This window comes from Heliangelus exortis, chromosome 8 (assembly GCF_036169615.1).
Source record: "Heliangelus exortis chromosome 8, bHelExo1.hap1, whole genome shotgun sequence".
NCBI lineage: Eukaryota > Metazoa > Chordata > Aves > Apodiformes > Trochilidae > Heliangelus > Heliangelus exortis.
This window is the reverse complement of record NC_092429.1, coordinates 9194670-9208067: the sequence shown is the minus strand read 5'-3', so window position 1 is coordinate 9208067 and position 13398 is coordinate 9194670. Positions and strand designations below refer to the sequence as shown.

The window sequence follows — 13398 nt, the reverse complement described above, 5'->3', positions numbered from 1 at the left end:
CCTATAACTTTTCCTGAGGCTGCACAAGGGCTTTTGGATGGCTCATCACTGCCAGCCCTTTGGTGAGTCCCCCTGGTCTCCCATGGGGCTTCAGCTTTTTGTTAAATCCCTTTTCAGTGCTGCCACATGACTCTGACTCCTCACTCTGACTTCAGTAGTGTCACACAGCCCAGATAACCTCTCGGACATCACGGTCTGAATTAAACACCAAAGGTCCTAAAACAATTAGCATAATCTGGCTTTGAGCCCAACCACCCTTTGGTTTGTACCACCCAGCTGGGTGGCTGTGGAGGTGCTCAGTTCACTGACCTCCTTTATGGATGAGCTCTGTCTTTGCTTTTTTGTTTTTTTTTTTTCCCCTATAAACAATTTTTTTTCTTTCATCATCCAACATGGAAATACAGATTGTGGAGGACAGGCTCTTCTAGCCTGTGGTCAAATGCCACAGGAGGTCACCATCTCTGGGGAAGGGGACAGGGACAGCTCCAGCCCAGGCTGTACAACCACTTGGAGCCACACTGCATCCAAGCTCACTGTGCCGGGTGTTGCCATGGCCCCATGAGGGTGGGAGACCTCGGAATGCTTCAACCCAAAGCCTGGGTGATGGTCAGCTCAGGGTCTGCACCATCAGGCAAGGTCCACAAAGGACCAGGATGGGGAAAGGGTTTGATACACACAACCCAGGTGGACACCTGCACTGTCCAGCCCTGGGGACATGATGCCCACGGGCTCTCTGAAATAGCCAGGACTGTTCTGATCCACTCCACTCCTTGTCCCAGGAGAAATCTCCCTCTACCCATCATCAAAATTTCAGATGCTCTCTCAGTGCAGACACCCTGTTTTCTCCAGCATGCTTTTAGCATATTTGGGCACTAGAAAACCAGTATTTGAACTTTTCCAGACCCTACTTCTTTTTCCTTGCCCTCTGAAGCAGTTTTCCTGCCACAGCTGCCAAACACCAGCATGATTTGGGTGTTTCAGGGAAGCTGAAAGCCCTGGTGGGGATCCAGTTTTCCTCCCAGCCAAGGTAGGGTCTAAGTCCAGCACCAGCCCTGAGTTTTCCTCATTTTCTGAGATGGAGCTTGACTTCTGCAGGCAAGCTGCTAGGAGAGACAGGGTGCTGGGGGGAGAGGAGCAGAGGAGGAAGAGAAATGTGACCCTCACCTCTGCCATCTCACCCATGGGGCATGCAAACTCCCTTTTTTTTGGCAGGGATATTTTACCCACAAAATGCAATGAAAGGGCCTGTAGGGGGGCCAAATCAGAGATGCTCTCTTGTTCTCCCCAGACCAGTTTGGGCTCTAGCCAGGTCCTGGGGAAGCTCTGTTGTGTCTCTGGTCCACAGGAGGCTGAGGGGGCTCTGGCTCTGGCAGGGATGCTTTACCCTGGCAGGAACATCACCCTTCATTCTGTTGTCAGAGCAGCCCTTTGGCAGAGCTGAGCATCACCAGCTCCTTCAGCTGAGATCTACCAAATGCGTGGCATATCTGACCCCCTCCAGCCAGCTCTGAGGAGCTCTGGTTTTGCCTGGATCAGTATTGCTGAGCACACAGGGGAGCCCCCTGAGTTGCCAAATAAAAACACAAAAACGCTTATTTAGGTCCCAGGGGAGATGAGGGGCTTGGGAGCACCAAGCCATTCAGGGCTGTTAAGAATTTTTCAGGGATCTGAAATAGTTTGATCACCATGATGACATTTCCCTGCTCGGTGCTGGGTCCTGCAGTGGGAGATGAAAACCCAGACGAACACAGCAGCTGCTCAGAGCTCCAACCCAGGCTCCGGCAAAGCGCCGGATTTGCCCCTGGGTTTTGGGAGTCTCTCGAGGCTGGGCAGGATTTTCGGCAGTGACCGCTGCGGTGCTGCCGGGGATGCTGCACCGGCTGCGGGGGGACGACGGAGGACCCGGTGACTCTTGCGTGCTCGGAAAGCAAAGCATCCTCCTCATGTTTTTGTCGCTGCCCCTGCCCAGCCTGGGCATCTGTGCCCGGGGCTGCGGGGACTGATCCCGGATGCTTTCACCTCCTTCGGAGACCAGCCGGGAAATCCGTGCCGGGGAACAAAACTGTGCAAAAGAGCATCCCTGCCTGCCCCGGACCGCAGCGGGGGCTTCCTCGAGGGGCGGAAAGGGAGGTGGTGAGGGGCACCGTGTCGTCTTCCCATTCACCCCCGGGGGAGCAGAGTCCTCCTCGGGCACTGGGGACAGAGCAGCCTCGGGACCCCCAGCATCTCCTCTCCCGCATCCCTTCCTCCTCCGCAGCCCCGTCCTCCCGCCCGGCGGGGACTCGGCTCCCGGTGCGCGGAGAAGCGATGAGGTCATGTTGCTTAATATAGTGATTTCATCACAGCCCTTCTCCCCAGCAACACGGCCCGGCTGCTGCCGGCTCCCGGCGCTGGCAGAGCCGCCGGTCCATCCCCCCACCCCCGCCGTGCTGGGATGCCGGGCCCAAGGGCGGGAGAAGTGGGGGGGATGGAGGGGGGGGAGGGGGATGAGGGGGAAGGGGACAGGACGGGGACGCGGTGTCAGGACGGGGCAGTGCCGGGCCGGACCGTGCCTGGTGCCACAGTGCCGCCCGCTGGGCACGGCGGCCGGGAGGATGGAGATGCTCGACGCGGACCCCCCGGGTTTGAGCAGCACACCGCCTGTCCCCAACGCCCCTGTGTCATCCCCACAGGGAATTTAGCAGCAGGGGTGGGGAGATGGTTTTTCTATCCTCACCGTATTCCTGCTTCCCTCCAGTCCTGCAAAACGCTTCCCATTCTCCGAAAAATATCAGCTTTTTTCTTTCCTTTTTTTTCTTTTTTCTTTTTCCCCCCCTGTACATCTGCAAGAGGCTTTCTCCCTGCCCTGCTTCTCAAATGGAAATACTAGAGGTCGGCAAAACGAGCTATTTTTTTGCCTTTAAAAAATATCCAACTAAACAAGCAAAAAGCTTCTAAGGACCCCAGCCCTGCACCTCCACCCCTCCTGGCAGCACCACACCAGGGGACCGGAAGAACAGGGTCGGTTTGCATGCATGCAGGGTCTCACAGGGCTGTAATTAGGGCTACGAGGAGGACAGGGGCAGTGCCCCATCCCTGCTCTGCCTGGGTAGCATTGCTCACCTGGCAACATTTAGTCCTCAATCCCCTTCCCTCCTAGGGGTACAGGGAGGGACATGGCTCGGGTACTTACCTGCCAGAAGAGCCTGCTTCAGCTCAGCATCCCCCAGATCACCAGGAGCAGATCTGTAGAGCACCTCACTCTCGAGACCTGGGGAGCAACCAGGAGAGAGGACTCAGTCCTGAGCTCAGCATTATCTCCTCCAACACGATGGAAGAAGTCTGAGACCTCCAAGCCCCCACACCCTTCCCACACTGGGCTGGTACTGGGGTGCATGGAGAGGGATTTGGCTCCAGTGATGCTGTTGGGACATTCCCAAACACAGGCAGCAGGGGTGGTCTCATGCATGCACCCGTGTACACCCTGCAGGAGGATGCTGTGGATGCTGTGGCTGCTCGTACCTTGTTTTTCCAGTGCCTCGATGAGCCTGGCTACGGTTGGCAGCGCCTGCTCGGGGAGGTTGGGGTGGTCAGTGGGCTCTGCCTGCCCATGGAGACCTGTGGTGGAAAGATGATACAAGGGGCTTGGAAATTCCTGCATGCAGGAATTCCAGTCTCTTTCCTTGGCTGCCTCAGGACAGGATCAAGCTGCTGCTTTGGCACAGCCGCAGCCAACACATCGTCTCACACATGTCCATTTTATCCCCTTTTTACAGTAAGAGTCACTACTGGGGGCTCAGCCACTTGCTGGGATGCAAAGACCTGGTCAGGCATTTGTTCTGCCTGTGGGGAGCATCCTGCCTGCAGCAAAGAGACCCTTCAGGCCAAAGCCCCTTCCCTACCTCTCTTCCCATGGCACTGAGGACTGCTCCCTCTCATCACCCACAGCTTTCAGTGGCACCAGGCAGGAGCTGGGGCACCAGAGCTATACTGGGCACAGACATGGCTTTCTGCAGCTCTTACCCACTTGGATTCTCTGGTGCCTATAACAGAGCTGAATACAAGCCTGGGGAGGCTCAGCCACCCTCCTTGGCTGACATAGACCTGCCCAGTCCTTGAGGAGCCCTTCAGCCACATACTGGCCAGGCTTCCGATGGCACAAATCCCCAGCTACTGCTGGTTTCTAGGTTTTAGACCAAGGACACTTCACCTCGTACCCTGCCAGAGAGGAGCAAACACCCTGCCAGGCATGAGGGCATCTCTTCTTGCCCCAGGACATGCTGTATGTATCCACCCTTCCATTCATCCATCCTCCCATACATCCATCCTCCCATCCTTCCTTCCATCCATCTCTATCACTGCAGCTGATAAATCCTTCCTGTGTGGGCTATACCCGATGGGGAAGCTGGCAGTGCAGTGCTGGGATTTCCCCCCACACTCTCTCATTAATGGCCTTGAACCCCCATGGGAAGGTGTCGGGTATGGGCTACCACCACGTATAACACATCAGAGCCACACGGCTACAGATGGCACCTGGAAAGGGTGATCTACCAAGAACTCTACTTGTTTTATGAGGCAAGTAGGTCTTTTGCTGGAAACATATTTAAAAATATATAGCAAATTAAATAAAGCCTGAGTGTGACTTTTACCCCCAGTGAGGCACACTCCCATCTGATTTCCTTGTTAGGTTCCTTCACACTTTGTTTTTTGCTGCCTGGCAGGAGGCAGGGAGCTCACAGGTAAAGACAAGGAACCCATAACAACTTTAAGGAATGAAAATGGGAAAAAAAAAAAAAAAAAAAAAAAAAAAGGGACTATGGGACTTAGGGCAGGGCCAAGTTGCACTCAGCATTTTACAAAAACACAGCCTGGCTGTAGCAGGTGGACCCAGGCTCTGGTCTTCACTGCAGTGATGCCCTGGTGTTCCCTTTAGAACAGGGAAGAATGCAAACCTCCTGCTGCCTGATGGGGATGTGCAGGTGCCTCAGGTGGGAACGGGGGATTTTAAAGCAAAGCACATGGCTGGGAGCCCATGGAAAATGTCCTCACTTCACAAATGGTTTCTTAGTTGGGGAAAACTGGGCTTTGGGCTCCAGGCTGGTGGCTTATGGAACAGGTGGTGACTGCACAAAATAATTGCCTATTTCTTGTTGCTGGAAACAGCAGGAATAGCCCCATGCTCAGGCTGGAGCTTTAGCCCATCCTGTGTCTACAGGTCCCAGGCTGGACCCCATCATCCTGACACAGCGCTTGGCTCTGACCCCTGGTGAAGTCAAGGAAATGCCTCATGGTGGTGATTCCACTTGAGACAACCAGGCAGGGGCAAAACAGTTGCTGAGCTCCTGGGAAGTCCCCTGAGACTTGGATCCTATGCAGAGACATTTTTAGGATGTTATTTAATTTTAAAACCAGACCATTTCTCCCTGAAGAGCCAGCCCTGGATCCAGGCTAGGAAATGCAGTGCCTCTCTCCCATTCAGGGCTGCACCCATGGTCTCACCCCACTTAGGGTGCCCTGGGGCTCAGTGGGCACCAAGGGCACACAGGGCAGTACACTACTGACACAGAGAAATAAACATTCAGGCCATGCAGAAAAAAATGTTCCTCAAAACCTCCATCTGGGAATGGAAACAGAATGGGAAGATTTTTCCAAAGAAAAAATACAGAGAAAAAAATGTCCCTTCTCCTCCAGGAGGACTTCTGAGATTTTTACTCTAAGGGATATCCTGTTGGGTGGAAAGTTTGGGTTCAAACTGACATAAAATGGTACCCATGCTCCACTGCTGCAGGAAGAAGTGATTATGGGCCACAAGAGTCCTGCTTGCCCTGGCATTGCCCCAGGAAAGGCACTCGCAGAGGGGCACCTCACAGCAGGGCACCAGGGAGGCAGCACCCAATGCCCCCATGGACTGTGGAGCTGGACACAAGGTCAGAGCATCTCCTGCAGAAAGCAGCACCTTCCACAGACTAAACCCTGGTTTTAGTGGGGTTTTCCCTATGAAAAAAAAGTTAATGTTGTACATTTAAAAAAAGAATTGTTATCCTCTTACCCAAACACACGCAGGGCTGGGGCTCCAGTGCCAAGACACGGGCCAGGCTCTCTGGCCAGGCTGTGCTGGGGACATGCCTTGATCTGTGGGGCATTGCCCCATCTCCAGCAGCTGTGCTCCTTGGGGGACACCTGCCAGCCCCTTGGAGAAGAGTCCATCCTGCTTCCTCTGTGGGGCAGGCACGAAGCAATGGTGCCAGGGAGCAAGGGCAGCAGCAAGAAGGTGGCTTCATGCCTGGTGAATGGGGCTGGAGAGCCCTCGAGTCTGCTCGTGGGGTTGGGTCATGTCAGGGGAAGCTGAGTCCTGCTGTTGCTCATCCAAAGTGGTCCCCCCCTCCTAAGTCACAGTGGCAAAGGGGCCTTGCATCATATTTTGGAGGGAGATGGGGTCCTCATCAGTGTGTCCCCCTCTAAACCCAGGACAAAAGTACCTCTGGTGCCTGGGCAGGACAGGAGGGAAACAGCCTCACTGGTTACCACGTCTGTGCCTTGGTCCCCAACTGGGCAAGAAAGGTGCCCGAGGCACTGGGCCAGCATCTGGGCAGGTAGGTTTGGGTAGCTGTGGCTGAAGACTGTACCACTCTGAGCCCCAGGCTCACATGGACAACAGCTTCCCCTCCATCACATCCTGGAGGAGGTGAGCACCACAGCTTTGGCTGGGGTTGCGCGTGGCTGGAAGAGGGGTTTCTTATTTTGCCTTTTTTTTTCCTTTCTTTCTTTGTTTTGTTTTTTTTTTTTTAATTTTGGGTTCATTATGCAACTGCTGAGAAACCCCTCCCAGACCCAGCACGCTTGGCCATGGTAGGTGGTGAGGGCAGAAGACAGCTGCACGAGCTCAGCAGATCCCAGCAGAGAAAAAGCTGGAAGCCCCTGCTTCTGGAAGGGCCCTGCCAGGTATTCCCCCACCATTGTGCTGCATCCCCCAGGGATGAAGGAGACCCCAGGAAGCAACCTGACTGCCTGCAAAAATCATCCCCTGTCCCAGCCTGCACAAAGTGACAGTGAGGCCAGGAGCTGGCTGGGGGCCAGCACTCGCCTGGGCACTGGGAACAGCCAGAATCGGGTGCCGCAGTGGTGGGGAGAGCAGCAGCTGGAAAAAAAAGGTCCCCAGGGACACCCATGGGGCTTTCTGATGCTCTCTGGTGGGCCAAAGTGTTCCTGCCTCTTCTCCTGTGCTCTCACAGACGTGGACCCATTGGAACACTCCACGCTGGCACAGCAGCCAGCCCAGGATGCTGGCAAGGAGCAATCCCTGCAGCCTGTTTGCCTTGGGGGAGCGATACCCTGGGCACCCCCTGCTCCTCCTGCAGCTGCCTTGGTGCACCAGGGCAGGTAATTCCCAGGGCATCTCCTGCTCCTGGGGCTGGATCCCCACTGAACCACCGCAAATGCAAACATCTTCCCAGGCTCCATGCCACCCTCACCATCTTGCAGAGGACACCCACCCACAGGCTCACACCTCCCCCTTTCCCCAGCACTTACCCCAGGGTGGGGGGGTCCCGGCAGGTGGCGGGGGCAGGGGCCGTGGCCTGGCCTTGGTGGCAGCAGGGACGATGCGTGTGGGACCCAGGTACTCCACGTAGGTGCCAGGGAAGTTTCCACGCTCCTTGGTGCGCTCGTTGAGGCCGTGGAGCCAACCCTGGGGGCTGCGCTCGTCCCCGTCCTTATAGTCGGGGCTGCTGAGCAGCCCGGCCCTGCTGACTGTCAGCACATCCCCAGGGCACAGTGCCAGGTCCTCCTCCTGGTCCTTCTGGTACTCGTAGAGAGCCCGGTACTGCAGCCCGTCCGAGGAGGCCATGGTGATGGTGTGGGTCACACTGCCTAACTCCAGCTGGGCATGGAGGGCCCAGGGGGCCTGCACAGGGCAGGTAAGGCTGGGATGGGGTGGGCTTGGGTGGGATGGGAGCACTCTCTTCCCTGCACACGCAGAATAAAAATCTCAGTGCTGGAAAATCTCCATGTAGGAGTGTGGCTCCTGACCCTTCTAGCCCCCAAAACACTGCGGAGCCACGCTGGAGCCTGGTGCTCACAGGGTTGGCTCAGGTGTGGACAGGGAGACTTTTCATCAGTGGGGCAAATGGGGGGGAAGGGAGGTGAGGGGGAGAGCAAATGAATCTAATTGGGGTGCTGGGTACAAATGAGCTGTCCTCTTCTCAGCCTGGTCTCATCCATACATTGCTGGGGACCTTCCTTTCTCTGCTGGAGAGGAAGGCAGAGCATTAGCAACCAAACCACTGCCTCAACTAAACCATTACCTCAACCCCAATCTCACCAACCTGTCCCCTGATCCCAGCCTCCCAACACCGGGGGGAGCCCCGTGGCTTGCTCAGCTCCCTCTTCCCGAGAAGCTCCCTCCAGCAGGGCTCGGCCACTGCACGCAAGGAAAGTACCGGCAAGAGTCTGGAAAGTAGGGCAAGAGATCACGCCACGGGCTTTTAAAATAGACATATGTGCCGGCGAGAAACCTCCTGCCTCACGCAGCTCCCCTCCGGCAGCTCCATCCCAGCATTGCTGCACGATGAAGATGTGGGATTTTTGGATGCTTTGGATTTTGGCTTTATTTTTTTCTTTATTTTTAAAATTACGATCATTTTTTTAGGATGCATTTAAAAATATTCCTTCAAGAGAGACCTCTTCCCCCAGGGAGGAAGGAGGGGGGAAGACGCCCACCCGCTGCCCCCCCAGCTCCCCGCAGATCCCCGCGAAGGAGGGATGGGATGGAGAGGTGAAGAGCAGCAGCCGCGGGACCGCTCGTCTTTCTGTCCACCCCCCCCCCCCCCCCCCCCCAATCGCCCCATCACTCTCTCTTCAAGCCTTACCGGGCTCGGCAGCTCTCCCGGCGGGAGCGGAGATCGGGAACGGAGCGGAGCCGGGCTCCGGCGGTGATGTCAGCCGTTCCTCCTCCCCCGTAGCCGGGCGTCCCCCCCCTCGCCGCAGCGCCGCGGGAGGGAGGGGTGGGGGGACGCCCGGCTACCGGGGAGGGGGGGGGGAAATGTAGGAGGTGGATGATTTCATTCTCAGATGCAGCATCTCTTCTTCCCCTAGGGAAGGGAAGACATCCCCTCCCCCCAAATCTCCATCCATCCTTAGGGATACTAAAGGGTGGGGGAGGATCAGCACCCCATGGATACCTTCCCCCCACCCCTCCCCATACCATCCATCCCACCTCATCCCTTTGTCACCATCAAACACATGCACAGGACAGGCAGGTGATGCCATGGAGAATCCCAGCCCAGGGGTGCTCCAGTTCCTTGCTCTTCACCTGAGCATTCAGCCAAAAATGTTTCCCAGCCCCAGGGTAAGGGCCAAGTACCCCATAAAACAGCACAGGGTGACGCTGAGAGAGCTCCTGCCTGAGACAAGGCTCCTTAGAACTCAGTGAGGCAGCAGTTAAAACATAAGAGGAAGGAAAATATGTAGGGGACTGGCAGGGCTCATATGGAAAGGGCCCAGCTCAGCCACAGCAGGGACATGCACATCACCAGCCCATGGCAACAGCAGCATGGAACAGGGACATGAGTTCTCAGCTCACTTTCACTGGGGAGAAACTGGTGCTGGGGGTGCATTTGCCCTGAGATGCTTTGTGTCTCTCAGTCTCAGCATGGATGAGCTGCTCCAATATTTGATCATTCACAAGGCTCAATGAGATGTTCCCAGAGGTGCAGAGGCTTGGGATGTTGTTTGTGTTTTTCTTTTTTTTTTTTTTTTAATCCTTTCTTCTCACCCTGACTTCTCTTAACTAGAAGTTATTCCTTGTCTTTGCTGCAGGTTCAACATCCTAAAAATAGATGGTACCTAAAACACAAGTTCTGGGAAATTCACTCTGGCTGAATCTGTGCCAGAGCTGGAGAAGTTCAAGGGATGGTATGAGATCCAAGGAGGAAGACCAAGTGGTGGGGAGGGGCTGGGAAAATTGAGGCTAGGAAGCCAGGAGAGCAATGCAAGAAAAGTGCAGCCCTTCTCACCCATAATTTGAGCAAAATCCCCTCTCCATTTCCTGCAGCCCGTGGCCTGATCATGCAGGGCAGCAGCATCCCAAAAGTTTCCATTCCAGCTGCATTTCTTCATGCAGCGAGAAGCCCCCCACTCCCCAGCCTGGCTGCTGGCTTTTGAGGACTAAAAGGGCTTTTTTTTTCTCCCACCCCCGACTTCTGCTGGCACCACAGTGCTGTCACAGCTGCAGGGACAGAGCCAGAGTCACTCCTGGCTACAGGACACTGCTGCTTCCCTATCTGGGGCTGGCCAGTTGTGTTCTCTGTGCCCCACTGGGGATAACAGGGTATTGTGAGGTGCCTAAAGCCTTACTTTGCCCCCCTAACCTCTCCCATAGGGCTGAGCATGGTGTCAGTGCTCTAGGGGATGCCCAGGGAAAGTGAGAAAGTGTTTTCCTCCTGGGTGAGGATTAAAGATAAGGGAGGGTGGTGGGCGCATTGTCTGCTGCTATCACCCATCCTATCCTAGGATTAATGCTACATACAGGCCATGAATTAACACAGTCCCAGGGCTCTGGGGCACATGAGAAACATGCTGGCATGACTCCTACCATCTTCTCTTCCCAGGCTGCTGAGTGGAAGCCCTCACACCCCGCAGGACACATCTTTCCCCCACCCTCCATGTTTCTCAGGATCCCCAGTCCCTCTTCTGGACCCCCGTCCCACTGCCCCACTCTCTCTAGGATGGAGCTGAGCACCACCCCTTCCTTCCCTAGCACAGCCAGCTCCTGTCCCGGGGCCCCATCTCATTATTTTCCTCCTGACCACCCCCTTACCCACATCCCAGATGCACTGCAGCAGGGTTACTCCCAAAACTCCTCCACTCTGGGGTGCCTCTCACCCACAATATACCACTTGCAGCACTAACCCCTCACCTTCCTCCAGCTTCAAGGGACAGATGAATCCCTCCAGGGTGGGCAAAGGGCCCCCCAGCAACACCCATGAAGAAAAGAAAGATCCTGCAGGCCTTCACTGCTATTTACTGAGCAAGCAGAGGAGCTGTCTATCAGGCCCTGATTAGCTACAGGTTCTTCCTAATTCATCTGCTGAGCAGCACTCACTGCAACAAGAGTTCTGACCTGACTGGCTGTTGCTCTTCTGCCAGGTGCATAGGAGGAAGCATCCTCACTCCTCATGTTCCCCTTCAGGCTGCTCTCTGCTCATAGCCCAGGATGGGCTATGGTGGGGAGAGGGACACATCTTCCTGGGGTCCCCCTACCTTTCTGCAACCTCCTCTGCCTCTCCTCTCCCTCTCCTCCATGGACAGGCAGCCCTTGGTGGGAGCATCTCCGCTGGATACTCACGAGCCACCTGCCCTGTCCTTCCCAAATCAGCAGGGGCAGTTTCACTGCTCCCTTCTCTGCTTTTTGGGGCTTCCCAGCTCCATCCTGTCCAGCCCTGAGCCGTGCTGCCTGCCCTCACCCCATGCTTCCCGGCAGCGGCCGGGGGAAGTCAGCCACATGGCTGCAAATAAATAGAGCATAAATAGAGTTGTTACATGGCTGGCTAGAGTAAGTGTGGAGTAAGAAGCTGAGCCTTCCCCAAGCTGGAGAAATCAGAGAGAAACGATGTTTGATTTCTGCTGACATTTTGGAGTTGGCTTTTTTTTCATTTCATCTGTTTCCTCCCTTTGGAGGCGGCCACATTTTGCTTTCTCTTCTCTTTAGGAACAAGAGAACTCCTTCTCCCTTGGTTTTCTCCCAGGAGTAAGCTCTGGCCTCTTTTGGTTTAGGAAGAGCCAAGTTCTTCTTCAAACAGCCTCCCAGCGTGGAGCCTGCAGGCTCATTCCCACAGCCACTGCTGCTGACTGGGGTACCCTGAGCCTGGGGAGGGAGACATTGGGAAAAGCCTGAGGAACAAAAGGAAAGACTCGAAGCACTGCCTGGGGCTGGTGTTGGGACTCTTTCCTCTGCATCTCTGCAGGGTTGAAACTTCACAGCACAGCAAGTGCCAGGAGAGACTGCCGTGCCAAGGAGGGCACCCCAAAACTGAAGCGGGGACCAACAGCCCTTCAGTGTCACCTCCCTGGGTGCCAGCACATGTGCCACCAAGCCCTGAGCTGGTCCTGCATCCTGACCCAGAGTGAGGAAAGCTCCATCAGCTGTGAGTCCCCAGCCATCCCCACTGGTGAGACAACTGTGAAGGCTTCACAGCCCAGAGCTCACCTGCAGCAGCCTCCAGAGTATCAGCACTTGGGCACGGGGTTGTCCTGACACGACCCTGCAGTGCAACCCTCTGCATCCCCAAACCCCCCTTGGTGCTGCTTCACAGCAGCTGGTGCTTCTGCATGGCTCTTGTTAATTAATTTGGGAGGGATTTACTAGCCTAGACACATGAGAAACAAGAAAACCTATGTGGAGAGATGCTGGCAGGCAGCCGGCAGCAGGGCAGGCATGAGGGAACACCCTATGGGGGATAAATACATGGGAAGAAGCTCAGCCTGATACTCGGGCAGGGAGATGTCATCAAGCCTCTCTTTAATGGCATTAACACACAGCTAGGAACAGCATCATGGTTAAAATCATTTACATGAGGTGCAGGAGCAGATCCCTACCCTGAGGGACTCACATGGAGGGGAAACACCACTGGGACATGCTTGAGGCCCCCACTTGTCACCCCAGGTTCTGCATGGGACAGATCCTGGCACCTGATGGGGCAGCCTCTGGTTTTTGTATTCAGGTTTTGGTTTGCACATGGCCATGGAAATGGGGAAGGTTCCCCCGAAGAGGGAGCTGCAGCTGCAGGAAAATTGGTGTGGCCTCACACCCTGCTCCCTCTCCAGGTGGGGGAATTGGTGATTTCCTCAGATCTCTGGCCAAAATGCTTTCGGTCCTTTTGAAGCTGAGGATGGAAATATTTTATCTTCAGGATGTCAAAAACGTTTTGCTCCTGTAGATTTTTATTTCCCCCAGCAGGAGGCAGGAAGAGATGAATCCAGCACAAATTTGCAGCATTCAGTAACTTCCATCCACAAATCTGCAGCCAGGTTTATCTCTGGCACGTTGCAGTGTGTCCACCCATCCACCATTCTCCAGGTAACTGGATGCTGGACACACAGCTGGACAGATGCTGCTGTTCCAAAACATGCACGAGAGCCCTTTGTAAGGTGCCCGTCCGGATGGGGTTATCCAATGCTTTACAAGGAGGGAAACTGAGGCATGGGGGGGACACATCCCTTGTGCACAGCTGTGTCCCTGTAGATGGCATTAAGCCAAATGAGCCCCACTCAGGACCCACCTGACCTCCTTGCTGGCAGATTGCTCAGGCTCGTTAGCATTTGCTAATTTACCCAGGGGGCTGAGCAGGCTTCAGCCAGTGAGAGGGATGTCAGGGCACCCCATGCCCCTCTGGGTGCAGTCTAGGTGCCACCTCACCCAAC

At 55.3% G+C, this 13398-nt stretch overlaps 1 protein-coding gene across 1 annotated transcript in view; it reads right to left on the bottom strand.

Moving 5' to 3' along the window:
• Positions 1-8946, bottom strand: part of PIK3R3 (phosphoinositide-3-kinase regulatory subunit 3) — a 78974-nt gene extending 70028 nt beyond the window's left edge. Inside the window, exons 1-4 of the mRNA XM_071750247.1 lie at positions 8847-8946; positions 7510-8226; positions 3502-3597; positions 3173-3250 (exon numbers count right to left, since the gene is read on the bottom strand). Coding sequence (XP_071606348.1) covers positions 3173-3250; positions 3502-3597; positions 7510-7825 — 490 coding nt within the window. The 5' untranslated portion in view covers positions 7826-8226; positions 8847-8946. The remainder of the gene's footprint in view (positions 1-3172; positions 3251-3501; positions 3598-7509; positions 8227-8846) is intronic.
• Positions 8947-13398: the final 4452 nt, after the last annotated feature.